The sequence below is a fragment of the Syngnathus leptorhynchus genome, chromosome 21 (genome assembly GCF_054491065.1).
Source record: "Syngnathus leptorhynchus isolate UIUO chromosome 21, UIUO_Slep, whole genome shotgun sequence".
Taxonomy (NCBI): domain Eukaryota; kingdom Metazoa; phylum Chordata; class Actinopteri; order Syngnathiformes; family Syngnathidae; genus Syngnathus; species Syngnathus leptorhynchus.
The window spans coordinates 2,115,654-2,135,981 of NC_141215.1; the positions used below are offsets into that span (position 1 = coordinate 2,115,654).

At 41.5% G+C, this 20,328-nt stretch overlaps 3 protein-coding genes across 3 annotated transcripts in view; 1 reads left to right on the top strand and 2 right to left on the bottom strand.

The window, feature by feature from the left end:
* Positions 1 to 3,165, bottom strand: part of iqsec3a (IQ motif and Sec7 domain ArfGEF 3a) — a 34,905-nt gene extending 31,740 nt beyond the window's left edge. The window contains exon 1 of the mRNA XM_085902375.1: positions 2,630 to 3,165. Within this exon, the coding sequence (XP_085758501.1) occupies positions 2,630 to 3,165 (536 nt within the window). The remainder of the gene's footprint in view (positions 1 to 2,629) is intronic.
* Positions 3,166 to 6,073: 2,908 nt separating this feature from the next.
* LOC147040062 (troponin I, slow skeletal muscle-like) lies at positions 6,074 to 8,952 on the bottom strand. The gene is made up of 7 exons (XM_085902317.1): positions 8,693 to 8,952; positions 8,390 to 8,428; positions 7,439 to 7,480; positions 7,243 to 7,374; positions 7,094 to 7,183; positions 6,371 to 6,553; positions 6,074 to 6,302 (listed from the first exon to the last, which is right to left on the bottom strand). The coding sequence occupies exons 1-7, from the start codon at positions 8,927 to 8,929 to the stop codon at positions 6,201 to 6,203; spliced, it is 825 nt and encodes a 274-aa protein (XP_085758443.1). The 5' UTR covers positions 8,930 to 8,952; the 3' UTR covers positions 6,074 to 6,200.
* An 880-nt stretch (positions 8,953 to 9,832) lies between these two features.
* On the top strand, positions 9,833 to 18,469 carry st8sia1 (ST8 alpha-N-acetyl-neuraminide alpha-2,8-sialyltransferase 1). The gene is made up of 5 exons (XM_085902316.1): positions 9,833 to 10,410; positions 12,100 to 12,244; positions 13,965 to 14,074; positions 14,536 to 14,628; positions 15,351 to 18,469. The coding sequence occupies exons 1-5, from the start codon at positions 10,229 to 10,231 to the stop codon at positions 15,811 to 15,813; spliced, it is 993 nt and encodes a 330-aa protein (XP_085758442.1). The 5' UTR covers positions 9,833 to 10,228; the 3' UTR covers positions 15,814 to 18,469.
* The last annotated feature ends 1,859 nt before the right edge of the window (positions 18,470 to 20,328 follow it).

The window sequence follows — 20,328 nt, forward strand, 5'->3', positions numbered from 1 at the left end:
GAGAGTGATTGATTACTCCACCAAGATAATTAGTTGCATCCATGCTTTTTTTATCAGTTGTGTAGAATCCAATAAAAAAAAAAAATCAACTCCAATACAAAAGTCCATTGGACACACCATGCCTGTTTCAATTGCTTCAGTACATGAGATAAATTATTTACATAATGGAAGGAAAAAATCGTATCTCCGTCAGTGTTTCAGAAAAGGCCCACATTTACTGAAATTGACGACGGTGACTCACGCCGGACTACATTTCAGCTCTTCGGGACGTTTCACGAATAGAGCCGCACTGCTGACAACTTTGCTCAACTTGCTCACATCTCGCCGGCAGCTCCGTACACACTCCTGAGAAATGAAGTCATTTAAAAGCACCCAAATCTGATATTGTGTGATTCAGATCCTAGTGGTGCAGAGTCGTGACCAGCAAAGGGAACGCTCAGATATAAGCAGAGCTTTGCAAAAAAATGAACGTTCGACATTACTACTTGGTATCTAAAGACCCCATGAGCAACTGTATGACTGACAAACTGCTCTTGATCTAAACCGACGGGCAAAGCTTCTCAGAACAAGAGGAACCAGCATGATTCAGCAGCAGGAACTCAGCGGGGCCGCTCAGTATGCACTATGTGTCGTTGTTTCGGCTTCTTCTAATTGCCACGCACGTACGTTTCCACTTTGGTCCTCGAGGAAATCGGCGAGGGGCCTGCGTGATGACATGCTAGCAAGGAAAAAGTAGGCACCTACAGCAATGTCACGATTCCTCAAACTTCTTCTTCCCCTGAAGACTGTCTGAATAATCATTTTTAATGCCACCCACAGTTGAAGTTTACTGTCAAACTATTATATGGTTATTTATTTAAAAACTGCATAAATCCGTTAGCTCAATGCTAATACATAATGGGAAATGGAATGGGGAGGCTAACCAATAGCAATTGATATTTAAAAACTTACATGTAGACAGCTAATATAATACTTACAGGCATATATTCTTTATCCTCTGCAAAAAACAATATCACTGCAGCACTTTAGTTGTGACATTCTTCCATAGGTAATACACTGCCCCCCGGTGGCCACGTTTGAGTTTTTTTTATCTTCTACTGACATCACTTTCATAATTATTGTATGTTTGCTTATAAATTACAAAATTATCGAGTGTCATTTTCCTTTTTGAAGTACACAATATTTTTTGGTTGGATTTTATGGAGAGGCTGTAACGTATTCAAGGCGCCGATGTATCCCCTTGCGATTTGCCTTCATCAAAGCGTGAGATGAGGAAGGTGTGTGACGTGAGCCAGCATTTCATTTTTCATTTACCGCCTGGCAAATAGATTACTCGCCCTCTGCTTCTTTTGTTTTTAATCAGGCAAATGAGAAAGGGGAAAAAAAAAAAATACAGCTGATGAGCCGAATCCAGCACCGTCCTGAGGATTGATGTCAGGCTGAGGCGTCTGTCGAAAAATCCAATGGATCTCCGTGACACGTTCGAGTGATCTCCCAAATGCAGCTTCTCAAAGTCATCCCCATTCTGGTTGCCGAGGTAACCCTTTAGTTTACATCCCGCTTGGTCCGTCAAACGTCACCCAGGTTCCCATTAGTGCTCACCACTGTGATGTCATCTCAAGTTCAACCACGATTATCTCTCTTGTCAACTCTCATCCTCGTCCCAGTTTAAAGTCTTCCTTTCATTTTCCCTCGTGTTGTTTTTGACAGTATACATTTGCAAAATCAAATCTTTGTGATTCAATCAGGATTATCAAACAATGTAGCCAAGGGGAGCAGATGGAGCTCAGCGGCCGAGCCTGTGACCTTGAGTGTGCGACGGCATGCAAACGTGGATTCGACGCCATACTAGCGCTCATACGTTGCCACCTATATATTAAAACATGTTTAAATGTTTTTATTTTTATTTTAACGCACCTAAAATTGTTAATTTAGTCATCCCTATCAAGCCTTTTACTATCTGAATCTATCATTTTTCCTGAAAGTAAAAATAAATCAGCTTCTACACTGAAACATTGCAGTAAAAAAAATACTAATCAAGCTTACTCAAAACTCATGAAAAAAATCTTTCAATCTTTAGGCGACATAATTCTGCTAGGCTCCCGCAGAGTAAGAAAGAGGTGGAATTTTACACTTCTTACAGGTCAAGAGTTCATGACAGTTAATATTCAAGCACTTGAAATAGGGTAATATGCATCAAATTATCGATTTGTGAAAAATATGAAATTGTATTGATCCTATCGGGACGTGCCTCAGCGACAACACGAAGTCCATACATAATATTTATGTGACAATATTGGCGATTTACGAGTACAAAAATGCTGAATAATACCTGCAAGGCGTTTAGATTTCACTCAGCTTGCCGCAATAAAGATAAAATTCCAGCCATGGTCTGAAAAATCAATACCCATTAAAAGGGTTTATTGATTAAACTGGGAAACAGTTGTGTGACTAATTCTACTGTACAGGTTGGACCTCTGGAATTTAGACTTGTCATATGTGTCATTTATGTTTATTAATTTTTGTTTTCTATCGAAGGTGAAAATGTTCCTACATTGGAATATCAAGGAAGTGTTAATATAATTAAACATACTGAATAGAAAAGGCATTGTGTACGTGTTGTACTTACTCAGCCTTCCTGGCCAATCCCACGGAGCGGCACAGTGTGGTGGTGGGGGTCTGCGGGACCAGCGACTTGCAACAGGGGCTCCTCTTGCCCTCCTCGGGGGTCTCCGGGCTGGCCTGTCCGGGTGGTGAAGTAGCGGGCACCAACTGCAGATGCTGCAGGTTGTGGTGGTGCTGCGCCGGCGAGGGGGTCGCAGCCGGGGGAGGAGGGGAGGAGGTGGGCCGATGCTGATGGTGATGATGCTGATGCTGGCCGGTCGCAGCTTTGTTGTGGTGTTGATGCGGGTGGGCGTGCGGCTGGGGAGCCGGCGGCTGCGGCTGGGGTTGGGGAGCGGGGTGGTGGTGGCGGTGCTGATGCTGCACGTACTGATGGGGGTCCCGGAGCTGTCGGTTCTCGCCGATCAGGTCCTCCACCTTGCGCTCCAGCTCGTCAATGCGCTGCCGCTGAGTCTGGATGAGGCTCTGCTGGTTCTGCACGATGGTGGTGAGCTCCTTGAGGTACAGCACGGCTTTCATGGGGTTATCCAGCAGGCTCTCCATCACTGGCGGCGGGGGGGAGGGAGGGAGGTGCAGCCGCGGTGCCGGCGCGCTCCTTTGGCTGCGTCGACGGAGGAGGAGGAGGCAGATCCGGGAGACTGACGCTGGGTTTGTGTCGTCTCGCTCTTTCTCGGATGTGCAAGGAAAGAGCCCCCCCCCCTCTTTCCTTGGTGTCGACATCAGTGGAGTGAGGAGGAGTGGTCATGAGCGACCAATGACGTCACAGACTAGGCACGCAGGGAAAGAGCGGGGGATTCACCAATTTGACCCATTTCTTTTATTTCTGCATTCGCATGATCTGCTTGAATGCATTTTAATAACAATCATACACGGTATTAATTCCATTGGATTTTCTTTCACATGCAATACAAAGCTTGAAATGTAAAAAAAAAAAAGGCCAAACTAATCTTTGTTAATATGGTATAGACATAGAATTTAGATTTACCTTGATTAAAAACAGTTTCTAAAAATTATATAAATATTGTATAGTAAATTGCATACTGTACTGTAAAGAAATTGTGCTTGATTAGTGATTTTTTTCTACCACTAGAGGGAGACATTTTGAGAACGTACAAGAAGTCTACTATTTTAGTTTTAAGTGACAATATTAGGGTAATTTTCATGACAGGGACCCACCCAATTCTTTAAAAATGTAGACCCTAAAGCCAGTTTCATTAAACTACATGAAATTAGGTAGCAAAAAAGTCGAAAGCACTTATGAAAGTCTGCCATTGTGGTTTGAAGCGACCATTTTAGGCTAATTATAGCACTGGAGGCCCATCCATGAAATTCTTTGAAAATTCAGTCCCCAAAACCAGTTATGAGTAGACCAACCAAAAAAAATCTCAAGAAGCCATGCCCGAAAATACACAGAAAATCTGCCGTTTTATCTTGAGGCCACCATTTTTGGGTGATTTATTTTGTCTCTTGTAATTTTTTGAAAATTCAGCCCCCACTTCCAGTTTCACTTGACGACATGAAATTTGGTAGACATGTTTATCATGAGTAGACTCATAAAAAAGCCTCAAGAAGTAATAGTTGAAAATACACAAGAAGCCTGCCACTTGTGATTAATAACAATTTTAAGGTCATCCTGGCCCCATTTAACTCATTTGCAAATTCAAACCCTGAAGCCAGCTTTACTTAACACCATGAAATTTGCCAGACATGTCTTTCATGAAAAGACACAAAAATAGACATAAAATTCCCCAAAACTCATGCCTGGAAGCCCACAGGAAGTCTGCCATTTTGTATTTTGGGTAAAGTTTTCAATCACGTGTCCTTCCAAAACGATCTTTTATTTCAAATTTTACACCATGTATACCTACTAGACATGGACGCCGTTAAATTGTCAAGGATTGGAACATTTGTCATTGCGTGTGGAAGGAAATTTTGATGAGTTGGCGTAAAACCATAAATCAGCCCCATGAGGTCAATGTCATCAAGGGCAAATCCTTATTTGGGGTTTTATAGCATCAGAATCTACATTGTAGTCCAAGATTTAGCCCAAAAATGAACTCCTGTACCTTGCAAGGTTAGAAAAAGTTGAGCATGCTGCCTCAGAGGCCTTAAGGATATTTTAACAGTGTACTAGGCCGCTGCATACACAACATTATCTCATGCATAAACAGACCCCATGGCGTCCAGTCACGGGGGATCTAATCACCAGCTGCCAACCACCCCAATTCCAGTGTTGCGGTGAATAAATGACTTGTTGTGGATGTTTAGAATGAAAAGATGCTAATCTGGCTTTTCTTTGTAGGCTACTTCTTTGTTTTCTTTTCCTGGGGGGCGTGCCATAAGATAAAAAATATATCATATTTCATTTTACAGCCAATTTTTTTTAGATTTCTGGTGTAAAGGTCATGTGGTGGTCTGCTACCATCTAGTGGCTTGGAAAAAAAAAAAGCCTCACTGCCACACTTGTATGTGTCCGTCATCTCCGGATGAGCTTCCAACAAGTCAACATTTGTGTTTTGCACACCTGGAGCATTTGTTCTATGTGAAGGTTGCGCTTATTTATAGACGAGACTGTCAACGGCTTAGCAAGGGGGTCATACAAGGGCAGACAGGAGCTCGGCCACAGATGGATGCGAGCGTCCGCATCCGTCCTTTTATAAGTGAATGCTGGGATGTAAGCAGATATCCAAAGGCTATTACTGGTGTGGCCTTGCTTGGGATGACAAAAGGTTGCGTGGATGAAAGCCAGACGAGCCATTCCGCTCATGGATAAGTAAATGTGTGTCATGTGTGGTGCTGTCCAAAGACAAAATGATATAGAGGTTATTCGGCTAAAAATAAAAAGCCCAGGTGTTCACCATCTGTCTTGCAGAATAGAAAAATTAGGTGTGACCTTATACTGCAGAATATTTGATGGTATTGTAACACGGAGTCAAGGAGGCAGCTCATTTCTTTTACCTCAATGATACAAGATAAAATAATAATAATAAGTATTATTGTTATTATTATATTATACACATATTTACACTATTTATATATTATAATATAATAATATTTTTATGGTATTGTAACACGGAGTCCAGGAGGCAGCTCATTTCTTTTACCTAAATGATACAAGATAAAATAATAATAATAAGTATTATTATTAATATTATTATTATTATTATTATATTATAAACATATTTACACTATTTATATATTATAATATAATATTTAAATAAATAGATAGCTGGATAAATAAATGAATAAATAAATAAATAAATATTCAACATGATAGAGGCTGCCACTTAGCGCTGCTCGTGGTTGTCATGGTAGCACAAAGTCGTACCGGTAGCTACACGTCGCTGGTGTTCTGATATTTTGACAAAAAGATGAAAACATTTTTGGGAAATGTAAATGTGTGTCATCCACTTAGAAGGGTACATATAAAACATGATGAATGCCATTTCAAATGAGGAAAAATTATTTAATTATTTATCTCCCCTTTAACCGGCCAATAAACAATACAAAACATACTGTCAAACATGAAAGCTAATTCCTACATTTTCCACGTCAGGACCCCAACGTTGGAATCATCCTCACTGCGCAGCGCTGCCTGTGTCGAACATCTTTTTGCGGCCCTCCATACCTGACATGGCCTCCACGTTCTTACGCCAGTCGCCCACTTCGCTGGTGAGCACCTGAGCGAGGCAGAGAGCGAGCCACAATGTGAGACCGTAAGGGCTCATGGGGGGTCGAGGGGTCGTACCTTGTCAAGTTTGACGTCCTCCTTCTTGACCGACTTGAGGTTGGCGCGGAGATCCATGGAACCTTTGTGCTTGGATCCCAGTAGGGCTCTCATCATCTCATCGGCAGATACCCTCACCTTCCTCAGGGCGGGCTTTTTGAATTTACCGCCGAGATCCTGCACCTTCAGTTTCAGCTCACGTATCTACACGATGTTGTTGACAAGAAAAGTATGTTTTTCTTTTTAAGAGTAAATCAGGTAGAACATTACTCTTGCCCATTTTTTTCATTGTAAATTAGAACTACTCCTCAATCCCATATAGTAATCCCTCGTTTTTCACGGATAATTGGTTCCAAAAACCACCCGCGATAAGTGAAATCCACGAAGTACGGTCACCAACAAGAAGTACCGGGCAGGCTAACGAGTTAGTGGAAAGATGCTAATTCGCGATCGTGAAAATGGACTTCTAAAGGAATGTAAACGAACATTTGGAGCAATACTACATTATCCTAAAGGTTAGACACATTTCCTCAATTTAGAAGTTTTGTTTTGAATTTTAAATTGTTTTTTAATTTAAAAAAAAAAATTCATGATGGAGTGAGGCTGCGATAAACGAAACGCGAAGTAACGAGGGATCACTGTACTATATTTTATTGCATATATTGTATGTTTTTTTTTTTAATTAGTTAAATACAGAAATTTGAGTGGACTTTTTAATGTCGAAAGATACTGCAAAAATCTTACGTCAGTGTTGTGTTTGTTGACTTTGTATTCACAGTCGTATCTCTCCTCATCCACCACGTCGACCTTGGAGTGCAGCTCCTTGCACAGTTCCTGAGGAGGTGAAGGTATTTCAAGATGGTTCAAAAAAATTACGGTCCCATCTGACAAACCTGCAGCTCGTCCAGCGACAACCCAGACAGTTGCAGAGGAGGGAGCTTGTCCTCCAGGTAGCGCACTTTCTCCTCTTCTCGTTCCTGCCTCTCGTTCTCCAGATCCTCGCAGGCTCTCGTCAGGAGGAGCATCTGATTGGACGAAAGGGGCATGTCAATCAAAAGATCCTGATGCTATCTGTGGTGAGTGACTCACCTTTAAGGAGAGCTTGCGGGAAGCCGTGATCTTTGACTTTGGCTGCAGTAAAAAGATATTTTGTCAGTGTAATTTTAATTTTATACAAAAAATTAACAAAATCCAGAAATACAAGAAATAAATAGTAACAGTAAATTATTTTTTAATTAGTTTGATGAATTTGCATAATACTAATTATTAATTATTTAAATGAATGATTACTAAATATGCAAATAATTACAAAACATCAAATGAATGATATTAAAACAGCATTGCAAAAATGCTCATAAAAAGTGATTTAACAAGTAAAAAAAAAATACATAAATAAACTGAGAAAAATTAAAAAAATGGTTATTTTTTATTGTTTTCTTTCAATTTTGAAAAAAAATTAAATGTTGAAATAAATATGTAAATTAAAATCAATGTCCACAATAAAGTCAATAACTATCAAATAACAAATCCAAAATGTTAATAAAAAAATATTTGGGCTGAGTTCATGGTTCACGTTTGGCTAAAAAATACACACAATCCAGTCAAGAATAAAGATAGAATAATCTTAACAATTACAATAAATTAAATGAATACAAAAGCTATTTTATGTCAATAGAATGGTCACATTCGTAGCCTTCTGATGGACATGTATGTAAACAAAAAAAAACTTAAATGTTACAGTTTTTTCCCCTCAAAATTCTGCTAGCATAGACCAAATGTAACACTTGTCAACCTTGAATTACTTGCTGTTACTTCTCCCTCGTTGCTAACCTCCGACAGCAATGCATGTCATATATGGGTAAACCGACAGTCGTGGCATGTGAAAAGATAAAAGTTATATTAATAGCTCACGTGGATGCTGATAACAACGGTGGGTCAGATTAGCTCAAGCCGGTTATTTAGGCGTATGTTCGTAACAAGGACGGCGTGTCCCCTTTTTTCTTAACACGGAGGATTATCGGTGTGTGAATCCTCACTCACCTTATCCCACTTGGCGTTGATCGCTGTTCTGCCCGCCATCTGAAAAAAAAAATATGATTAAGTATGAAGCAACCATGCTTAGTTTGACTTTAAAGTGGAGTGGTGAACAAATGAGGGACTAAAAATGGATTAGAAATATTAAATTGGTTTTAAATGGTGCATGTTTTATAAACAAGCTAACAATAGCGCCGCTTCCTTCCATTTCTTTTATAAAAAAAAAACAAAAAAAAACGATTGGACATCCTTTACATACAGCATCAGTCATATATTTATGAAAATATGTTTTGAAATAATTGTCATTACCTTTCCTGGAGTGTCTGAGTAGTGCTCTCGGAGTTGAAGGGTCTGCAACAATGGACCCCTTTGGACAATGGGCCCCTTTATATGAGCCAGCGAACAGGCGAGATAAAGTCTGGTCCACCAAGAATGCTGGCACGGCCCCAGGCCTGATATATGACCTACTCTGACATCGCCGCCACAGGGGGCGGGAAGAAAGCGGAAGAATAAGTCATGATGAGCCTCAGTTACTGCAACAAACATTGATGACACATTTTTGCCTCTTGTTCATGCAAATGTGGCTGAAATAAAAAAAGGGGGGGGGGGGGTCAGCAAATACAAGGAGGATGATCTAGCTATCTGTCCGTTTGTCAGTCCATCCATCCTGAGTGTTCTGTCATTGCTCTTCAGTGATCCTCAGCAGGTGGACGCGCTATTCCTGATGCAACCCAACTCCGCACACACAAACACACAAAGAGCAGATGATGTCACAACTTTCTTCTCATTGTGGGCCATTTGTTTTTATACCACGCTTGTGTTAAGGGCTACAAATTGACTTCAAAATCATTCAAACGGACAAATATGTTGAATCAGTAAATACATTCCATTTGGTGTTTGCTTTTTAAACAGATAAATTGAAAATGTAACTCGTACAACATTCCTTGGAATGAATGGACGTTCAGAACGCTTCAAAGCTGCGGAGGTGTTAGTGCTAAAAGTGGCCACTAGATGTCAACAGAGCTCTGAATTAAAATCTACGGGGAGGGGGGTCAGTCAAGTTCGTAGATGTCAAAAACGGAAGTACACTACATCTCCTTCACATTACACCATGTTTCGTCTACTAATTGTTAAATTTCTGCACAACGCATCACGATTGCACGGTAAAACTGCAGTAATTGACATTGGATTGCTTCTACAACTACATGCATGTAACAATGGTTTTAAAGTTCTTTATAACGAAAATTGAGTTGATGTTAATATAATTTCAGAACGTCACTCGCACTACTACGAGCGTGAAGATAAAACTGCTGTGAAAAGAACTAAAAAGAGAAACGTTGACGAAAAAAACGAGATAGATATTTTTTACTCTGAAGGTTTCCTTTCCGTTTTTCGGTACCCCTTCATAGAGAACGTCTTTGTTTCGGGGAGGGGGCGTTAACAGGAGGACAAAAAAAGAGGGGATCCGCACCCTGGGGGAGGTTCGGTCCAAAAGCCCCGCAGAGGCCCCAGGAGAGGCCACGAGACGAGTGAGGCAGCCACGCTGGGAAGGAGCGCCTCCTTGGCGGGCGTGGATTCGGCGGGACACCCGCCGAGGGAGACGGCTGCACGGGCTCGTCTGCAACGGTGCAGACGAATCCCGCAATTGGTTCTTGTGCTTCGCTGTTTGGAGCGGAACGGCAATTTCTCAAAACCGGTTCGACAGGGCAAGCGTCATAGCACCCGCTCCGACCCGGCCGCCTCTGACAGTCACACTTCGCCTCGCGTGTGTGCGGCATGAAACGGAGGCTCCGCTTCAGCACTCATCTCTAACAGTTGGCGTGTGAGACGTACGAAGCGGGGAAGATGTTGATGCGGTGCTACCGGGCCAAGCTGTCGGCGTGGGCCGCGGTGTGCTTGCTGGTGCTAGGCTGGTACTACGTGTTCCCCGTGTATCGGATGCCCCGGGACAAGGACATCGTGGAAGAGGTGTTGAGGCAGCAGGACCACCCGTGGAAGAAGAACCAGACTGGTATCGACCATTACAGGTACATACGCACACACACACACGTTCATCCTGTGTTTACTTTAACACCTATTGTGTTAATAAATCTCATCACCTGAATCATAACAGTGATTGTCACACACCTATGCAATCTCGTTCCCCAAGATGCCTATCCCGATAAACTGATTAGCCAAGCATGTCTCCAGCATGGCTAAAAAAAGAAAAAGAAAAAAAGATGTGTGTGTGGGTGGGGTGGAGATTGGGAATTGGAACACATCAAAATGCCCTTTTTTTCTTCAGTTACCACCTCGAAATATAATTGAACAAATTCGTGCTTTTTGTGAATGTAATCCTACGAAATTCGTGCGATGACAGGCATAATGTTAATTTGCACCCCAAAACCCTCAGTTACCACAAAATACATTCATTCTTCCAATTATAGAACAGTTTTGTATCAAATCCTAGAAAATTCTCATCTAATGATGCTTATGTAACTCAAGAGCAGAAGATATTAGTTTTCATTCCAGAAACTTTAACTACCCTTCAAAATACTTGTATGTGCAGTTGACTCATTGTAGTGATGCGCTTTCGTTTTTGACAACATTTTATAAGAAGCTTAACTCAAAAGCAAGCAATCTTAATTTGTATAAAACAAAATTTATTAGCCTGAAATTCATCCACTGCACTAGTTACAGTGTGTTACTTCCATTTTTGACAAAATTCTACGAAATTCTTATGCTTAAGTAGATTGTCAAAAAAAAAAACTTCAATTCACCACCAGGATATCTCACTTTTGTATTAATTATAGTCGATTACTTTTTGTACCAAAAACTACAAAAATCTAGCGTGATGGTTGCAAGGGTCTATAAAATATGGTGGAATTTTTTATTCTTTGCAGTACTGCTTATACTTGTGTACAGGTTACGTAAAAAAAAAAAAACCCGTCAATCAAACCCTAACGATCAACCATTTATGTGCCAATCCCCTTTTTGGTATGTCAAAAAGGTTGGCACGCATGCATTTTTGTGGGAAACCCCTGAAGCCCAAAAAATGACAATCACACAATCAAGAAAAACTCTAGTAGGTAGATTTAACTTGTTTATTAATTTCTGTTGAAGTTGTTGACAGTCCATAAATATTTACAAAGCAGGTGAAAAGAAGTCACAGTGGATATAAAAAGTGTTCTCCAAAGAGCTTAATCAAATAATTGCCTGATACTATATATCTAAAAAAAACTGAGGGCAATTGAAGCAGAGGAAAAACAATGACAAAGTGTTTTTTTTTAATCATTTTCCTTTTTTTTTCAGTAAAAAGCATTAAAAGTCATTAAATTGAATGTATGAACAAACATCTAACATTAAATATAATTGTTATGATTCATATAAATTATTGATATAAATTAGAATTATAATTCCAATTTTTCCAATTATTTTATTCTTAATTTTTCCTTCATTTTCCAGTTAATTTATTCTTAATTTGATAAGAAAAATGTACTTTCATCAACATGAGATGCTCATGCCACCTAGTAGCAGAAAAATATATTTTTAACTTTACATAAGCAACCATATTAGTATTTGGTCCACTTATATGCTAATTAACAATAGTGTGAATTTTTTTGAAAAACTATATTTTTATATTTGATTAAATACCTGCAGAAATTCTTTAACACGACAAACATTTCATTTTGAGGTCTGTCCACTCAATTGAGCCGGTTTTAATTTGCCCCTCCCAGGAAGCTGCTGAGTGACTGCTGCGACCCGCAGCGTCTATTCGCGCTGACCAAGGAGAACGCGCCGGTGGGCAAGGTGCTGTGGTATGACGGCGAGTTCTACCACTCGCACACGGTCAACAACGAGACCCACTCGCTGTTTGTGCAGGTGAGCAAAGAAGAAGGCAAGGTCCTGTTTTTATATTCCGTCCACTCAGCGCAACATGACGCTACTGTGGTTTTTATGATATGGATCATTGGGGGTGGTTAGGGGAGGGGGGGGGGGGGGGTAGTTGGTTGCGGTCAATAATATGAGATGAGATTCCCTCCACTTACCCACTTATTACACAATGGAGAAGAAAACCAGTCTATTAAGTGTGTATATTTATTTTTTTCAAAAACAAATTGGGCTCTCTTGTTTTGAATTTATTTTGGGCTCGCTCTAATAATTCAGACAATCACCAAGGCCTCAGAGCGCTGCATTAATATCCGGCTTGAGGCGAAGTGAGGGTGGGGGGGTGGAGCAGTGTGATGAATATCTGACCCTAATTTGCAGACGCGAGTTGTGCATGCTCATTCATGAAGGGGGAGGTGAATAGAAATAGACATAATAGAAGCAGAACGACTATGCTAAACCATCGAGAGGTGAGGCCGGGGGCTCATTGAAAGGCTTTTAGTGGCAAATTGTACAATCAAATTGCAATATTTTCAGTCCGAATGGAATTATTATCCATAACATTTTTCAGCACTTCACTTTTCCCATTGCAAAGGCTATGCAAATTATTTATTTACCTGGTGGTCATGGTGTTAGCATGCCAATTCAATTTATTCGCATTAAATCAGTTTATTAGCATAACTGAAAGCTATCGCTGGAAAATTTAGCTGAGCTTCGAAGCTACTAAATTCAGATTGTGACTACACGGTGTCACCACAAAAACTTGAATGGAATGTACTATGTGTTCAGTTTGGAATGTGAGCGAATAAATTAGTTAGAACTTCCTGCGTATATCCCTCAAAACACACTGCCCCCTGTTGTTTCGGAGTGTCAATTACAAACAATTGCAGCTTCCCACCACATAAGAGTCATTTTTAAAAAATCTCGAGTCTCTATAGTGAGCGCTATGAGGAATATCACATTTCACAGAGCAATGAATGCCTCATTTGCATAACTCCTGGTTCTTCGTTACATGATTGTCCGTTTACCGCATGACTTTCCGCCGTGCGTCTATTTTTAGCGCCTAATTTACAGGCCTGTTTAGCTACATTGGATGCATACTCACACTGTCGCCCCCCCCCCCTCTCAAAAGAGCCACGATTTAATGCTGGCAGCACAGCATGAGCTTTCATGCTAAGCTCCTTTATTGTATTTGGGCATTAGTTAAGGAAAGTAGACATTGAGACTACAGTCGTTTGGTCACACAGCGAATATGCAGTACATGTTTCAGGTAGCACATTTGTGACTGAGGCTTTCCTTGCCCAGAGAAGAAAGACTTTTAGTATCTTTAAAAATATTTTCAAAAAAGCAGTTTTATTTCCGTGATTTGTTAGCCTTATGCTAAGATGCTAAGCTAGTAAGGAGTGCTGTCCTCTTTTTCAAATTAGATGACGAAAATCAGTCTTCAGTTAAAGAAAAAAAAAATTCATATCTGGTAATTCTCCAACAACAGATCCCCTTTCTCCAACGTTTTTTTGTGAGTGAAGCCAGATGAGGATTGTGCACTTGTGAGTGTTATTAGAAGCCAGACGTGTTTCCGGAGGGATTTTCTGTACAGTACATTGGAATGAGATGACGAGCTGAATCCATTCCTGCTTTATTTTAGCACTGAGTAATTTACAATTCAATAAAGAACAAATACATATGTTTTTATTTTTTCTATACATTCGTGCAGGCCAACCCCCTCCCGCTCCCCCTCAAGAAGTGCGCAGTGGTGGGCAACGGCGGCATCCTCCGGCACAGCCAATGCGGCCGCGACATCGACCAGGCCGACTTTGTCATGAGGTGACGTCGGCCGACATCCGTCTCCCAAGCCATTCCAACTTGGCTTTGGTGAAAATCCGGTTTGACTCACTGCTTCGCTAATTTGAATGAACGTAGCATTGCGGCGATTACTTTGCATAGCTATGCAAAACCTGTCCCAATTTAAATGAATCTCATTACAATTTGGTGGATAGATATTGGTGGATCTATATAAAAGTGATTTTTACCTCGTATATTTCTAATTTTATTGGTTGAAATATACAAGGGAATTCATGCTTTTTATGTATGCAGATTAGATTGGTACTTCCCGTGTTTCAATGTAAGCCAAAAAGAACGACCTGAACCAACAAGACGTGCAAGTTTGGCAGTTATTTGCACGACTCACCCAAACCAGTCGTGGCACTTGTTAAACCGCCAATTATACTAATGATGATCTCATACAGCATAAGGAAATGGATTTCAATGATCATATTTTTTTGCAGGTGTAACCTCCCGCCGCTCTCCAAGGAATACGTGGAGGATGTGGGCACCAAAACGCACTTGGTGACCGCCAACCCCAGCATCATTGAGAAGAGGTGAACGTCAACAAAAAAAATGTCATGATGGATGATTGGTTCGGAAAGAAATAGCAGTTTTGGCGACATAGTGTGCATGCTGTGGCCACTAGGGGGAAGTTTAATACGTACAGGCAAATAAGAGGTGACTCTGTAAACTGCAGTCAAATTAGTTTTCTTTGCAGAGGATAAAGAATATATGTGCGAGACTATTTACAAATAACGGGTGACCCAAAAAGATGCGTACCCATGAAAATTTCAATTGTGACTTTGATTAAAAAGCTATTTATTTCAAATTACAACCACACATTATTCAGTTTATGGAAGACCATTCACCAGAGTTTCAGCTATTTCTGTCAATTTTTAGTCAATTTATGGCTTTCCCAAGATGTGTTTCAAATGTCCACCATTCCGTTGCAAGCAAACCTGTACTCGTCTGACAAAGTTGTCAATCACTTTTACACACTCCTCTTTCGGGATGGCTCTTATTTTTGCTGTGATGGCAGTTTTCAGTTCCTCAATTGTTTGTGGATTTCCCTGGTATACATTGTCTTTGAGGAAACCCCACCCCATGGTCTTCCATAAACTGAATAATGTGTGGTTGTAATTTGAAATAGCTTTTTAATCAAAGTCACAATTGAAATTTTCATGGGTACGCATCTTTTTGGGTCACCCTGTACAATCAATCACGCAATAGTAGTTATGTAGACCGTGCAGGTGTACCTAATGAAATGTCCCCTCAGATTCCAAAACCTGATGTGGTCTCGCAAGGCCTTCGTGGACAGCATGAAAGCGTATGGTACCAGTTTTGTCTACATGCCGGCTTTCTCCATGCGTCCCGGCACCGACCCATCGCTGCGCGCCACCTACGCGCTGGCCGACTCCTCGTCCGACCTCACCATGCTTTTCGCCAACCCCGCCTTCCTGCGCAACGTGGGTCAGTTCTGGAAGGCCCGCAGCGTGCACGCCCGGCGCCTCTCCACGGGTCTCTTCATGGTCACCCTGGCGCTGGGCCTGTGCGACGAAGTGAGCGTCTACGGTTTCTGGCCCTTCTCCTCGGACCTGGCCGAGCGGCCCATCAGCCACCACTACTACGACGACATGCAGCCCTACCGCTGGTTCCACACTATGTCCGAGGAGTTCGTGCAGCTGTGGGAACTCCACAAGAGCGGGACCCTCCGTGTTAATCTGGGACACTGCGGTTAGGTGGCCGCAGTCCTGGCGTCAAATATTCATGCCGCCTTCTCTCGGGACTGGCGAGGACAGGGGTGTTGTTACTAGATCGTCTTGACATATGGGGCCGATGCGGTCGTTAAAGAACTCCCAGTTGTCCAGCAGAAGTTGGGGGGGGGGAGCTTCGGAAATTGTGAACTCCCCGGATGACTATTGAAGTGAGGAGGATGAGTGGAAAGATTTTTCCTGCCTGGCAGCACGATGGCCTTTGGAAAGACCTTTGAGCATCTTTTCAACACCATACTAGTGCGTTGAATTGTCCCATGTACTATGTGCTTTGTTTTGATGACTAAGACAACGCAGACTTGGGCCCAACCGATTAATCGCCCAGCAGATTTAATCAATCCACATTATCTCTTTTAATTCTTATTTTTTTGCACATTAAACTATTCCAACACCAAACAAAACAAAGGACATTAAAATATTCCCTCTCGGAGGCAAAAAAAAAAGAAAACTGCGGATTTTCGCCCATTTTTCTCTCTCATGAAGTTAAAAACGAAAGGACATAGTCAAATTTTTTGCTTGTAAATAATGTTTAATGTTAAGCAATCAAAAAAATAAGTTAAACTATTTATAATAGTTGTTTTTAATTTATCAATCAATTAATCAGCCCCCTTGCTTTGCACCCTCAAGGGCAACGCTGTGTGATGGAGATTGGCTCTCCTCGCCGCGCTGGTCTTTTTGTCCTGCAGAATATTAAAATCGGCCGATTTTTATTTTTCATGATAGTTGTGGACTTGTAGATTGGTTCATGAAATTGTTCAGAATTTTTTTAATTGTTTCGATTTTTTTTTTTTTTTTTTAACAAGTGAGGACAACGTACATAGACCATTCATTGGACTAGTAGGATATCAAATAAATGCCCAAACGGCTTTCCACAGTGGCATAAAATTGATTAGTGTGTCTGCCTCACAGTTTTGAGGTTCTGGGGTCGAATCCCTTCTTCTCCCTGGTGCTTGCGTGGGGTTTCTCGCTCCCACATTCCAAAAATGTGCATGTTAGGTCCATTGAAGACTTGAAATTGTCTGTAGGTGTGAATGAGTGTGCTTGTTTGTCTCTATGCGGCCTATGATTGGTTGGCGATTCCAGTCCAAAAGTCAGCTGTGGCCTATAGCTGACCCACCACCCCAATAAGAACAAGTGGTTGAATTGATGGATTCTCCCTGCATTTTTTTGGTTTGTTTTTGTCTAGATGCCATATGACTTGTCTTTTTGGACCCATTTGCCAAAAAAGGAGAAATACTTGCTGTTGTTTTTGCTCAGGATCCACGAGGAAGCATCAATTACACGCTCGCAATGATTTTTTCGCGAGAAGCACAAAGTTTATTTTCTGTAATTAGCGCTGTTGCTATTTCACATTCAATTGATGGTTGGTTTTTTTTAATACAAATGTGATTTTGTGCACGTGCACAAAGGCCAAATAACGGTTTCAGAGCGGCTTGTGAACAGAAGCGTGCGCTTGATAAATATGCTGATTTTTTTGTTTTGTACAAGAATGTGCCATTTTCTCATATGTTCATTATTATTTTTTGGTCAAAATGAAGGTTGAGTGCCTTTTTTTAATTCATTGTGAATGGATCATTCCATTTATGGGTGCCGTTGATCAGCCTGATGACATGATCTCTGTTAATTTATTGAATTGAACAAAATGTAAAGTTGGTAAAGGTGTGTGCTAGTGAATGACACTCATGTGACTTTGCTGTGGTGGTTAATGAAATTGTTTTTTTTTGGGGGGGGGGGTTAATATGTGCCCATTCCATCCTATTTGTTACTTAGAGGCTGCGGACTGTTGGGAATTGAAGAACATTGTGATGTTATTTGCCGCTTCAGATTTAGATTAAAGCTTCATTTTGTAGCTGATGTCCGCCACCGACTGCTGCTTCTTGTCTCATGACCTCTCTCGTTATCTAGTATACACGCATGTCCACGTAGCAAAAAAAAATTAACCAATTAATGGTCAAATTCCATTAATTATTAAAGGGAAATGTGTTTTCAGCGGTTAGCAAACATATTTTTCAAGGTTGTGTGAAACATATAATCATATCAATATAATATCTAGTATTGGAGTGCTTGTGTGGATTGGTGGGGGGTGAAGAATGTGTAGGCACACTGCATGAACTTGTTTTCTTCTAAGAGTTATGGAACAGGCCCAGGAAGGGAGTACGGGACGGTACGGAACGAAGGGAGTATCGGACGATAACACCTCGAGGTCGGTGAGGAACGAGAACAAAGAACAATACCACGTCCAGGTGGTTGGGCTTCGAGAGGAAAATCCCCAACTCCTGACCACAGTGATGACACCTCGACGGGGAGGAGATGACCATCGACCAATCATCACACAATATTTTGCATGCTTTAATATTCATATTGTGTTTCTTTAAAACTGGGCAACCCGGAAGAATGTGTCGTCTTTTGGTGGTCACAAAAACGCACGAGTTTTAGTGTGAGGGACCCGGGACCCAGGCCTGTATTAGTGCGCTTTGTTAGGAATAAACATTTGGTAAATTTGGTCTGATTGATCTACTGGTCTTCTCTTTGACAGAACGAACTCGCAAAATTGTTAGGTGCGCCAGTGTGTGGATTAGGACATAGAAACTTGTGTTAAGTGTTGATCATAATTTGGAGTCAGATCAATAGCTAAAATCCGTATCCTAACATTATTTAGAAAGTATAGTACGTGTGTGTAGCTAGATAAACTAGCTAGCTAGCTAGGTAAATTAGCACGCTAGCTAGATAAACTAGCGGAGTTTTCCGCAAAGACATTGGTAGTGCAAAATCAAGGAAGCGCAAACATATAAAAGCTTGCATGGAAGTCCTCTATCTAAGTCATTTCATATAAGAATTTGATATTTATAGATCAAATACAAAATGCAGAAAATGGTTCCTTATGAAGTCGTTCATGAACCACTCTGCAAATCAGTGCTCGTTTCCCCGATGCTCTGAGGTTTTACTGAAGTTTCCTGCCTACTGCTTCGGGACACTCAATTAGGACTTTAAGATTTCCCTCTAATTATGACAAACACCTTAGTGTATTTGCAGCAGTCTTCTGGTGGTACATCCTGTACTGGTCGGAATCGAAACCGTACCCTCTGAACTGAGATGTGCATGCAGAATTACAGTCCCTTGTAAATGACCTTTTGACCTTTTGCCTAGGCTTCAACTATAAATACAGAATCAAAATAAAGAAGAATCAACATTAATAGGACACAATAATAGAGGTTGTTTACAGCCCTGCGCTTTAATTAAAAAGCCACACTACAATCAATAGACTCTTAATTATCCCCCCTAATGGAATGAAGCATTGTTTTTTGCTGTATGTGGCACATAAAAGGAAATCAGCAAAGTGCTCTTTGGTTTCACGGAAACTCATGAGTAAAAACGTGGTTTTTGTTCGACTGGTGCGATTTTGACGGTAGCTGGGCACAGTTTAAATTTCCTCTGCAGTGCGGCGGCTTGTTGAGGGGTGAAGGGAGGAGGGAGGGACAGAAATTGGCACCAGGCCCAAGGGCATTGCCCCAAAAAGATGTCACTCAGCCAATTTTAAGTAAGTAGCAGCCCCAATTGATGGGTCGCTTTGTGTGATAAGATGCTGTGAGGGTGTTTACGTCGACGGGACCTTGTCACATGACGTTTGACATCGGGGGAGATATCGGATGATGTCATTTCTGCATGAACCAATCCAGTACGTGCGGAATTCCTCCTGTCTGGTCTCCCTTTCGTTTCACTGCTGCATGTGGTAGTTCCTCGAATTCTGCCTAGCAACAAGAGAAGCAAGAGCGGTTGGATTTTTTAAAAATTTTTTTAGAGGGGGGGGTGCATCGATATCTCAGGGGGTCTGCAAAACAAAATGCTTTTTTTACAAGCTCCAAAAATTCCTCCAATGTTTTGTATGTGATCCCTAAAGGGGGATTGAGGGGATAAATACCCAGAAAAGTTGGAAAATAACAAGTCAATAATCTGGCAAACACTTCAGGGCCCCCGAGCAACCGCTTTTAGCTCTGTCAGCGGACTGGACAATAATATATAAATATTAATATGAATAATATTAATGTTAATGATGTTAATCATGTGCGGCTCGGTGGTGCACGGGGTAGCACGTCCGCCTCACAGTTAGGAGGGTGCGGGTTCGATTTCACCTCCGGCCCTCCCTGTGTGGAGTTTGCACGTTCTCCCCGAGCCTGCGTGGCACTCCGGTTTCCTCCCGCATCCCAAAAACATGGTTGGTAGGCCAATTGAGCACTCCAAATTGCCCCTAGTTGTGAGTGCGAGTGCGGATGGTTGTTCGTCTCTGTGTGCCCTGCGATTGGCTGGCAACCGGTTCAGGGTGTCCCCCGCCTGCTGCCCGATGACAGCTGGGATAGGCTCCAGCACGCCGGCGACCCCCGTGGGGACAAAGCGGTTCAAAAAATGGATGGATGGATGGATGGATGGATGGATGGATATTAATCATAGTAATAATATTAAATAACATTCATGTTCCACCCTTGC

Coding starts and splice junctions, on each gene's coding strand:
- LOC147040062 (XM_085902317.1), bottom strand. CDS start 8,929: ATGTTTGTTGCAGTAACTGAGGCTCATCATGACTTATTCTTCCGCTTT. Junction 8,429..8,692: donor ACTCAGACACTCCAGGAAAG/GTAATGACAATT, acceptor TTTTTTTTTCAG/ATGGCGGGCAGAACAGCGAT. Junction 7,184..7,242: donor TGTCGCTGGACGAGCTGCAG/GTTTGTCAGATG, acceptor TCACCTCCTCAG/GAACTGTGCAAGGAGCTGCA.
- st8sia1 (XM_085902316.1), top strand. CDS start 10,229: ATGTTGATGCGGTGCTACCGGGCCAAGCTGTCGGCGTGGGCCGCGGTG. Junction 12,245..13,964: donor CCCACTCGCTGTTTGTGCAG/GTGAGCAAAGAA, acceptor ACATTCGTGCAG/GCCAACCCCCTCCCGCTCCC. Junction 14,075..14,535: donor CAGGCCGACTTTGTCATGAG/GTGACGTCGGCC, acceptor ATTTTTTTGCAG/GTGTAACCTCCCGCCGCTCT.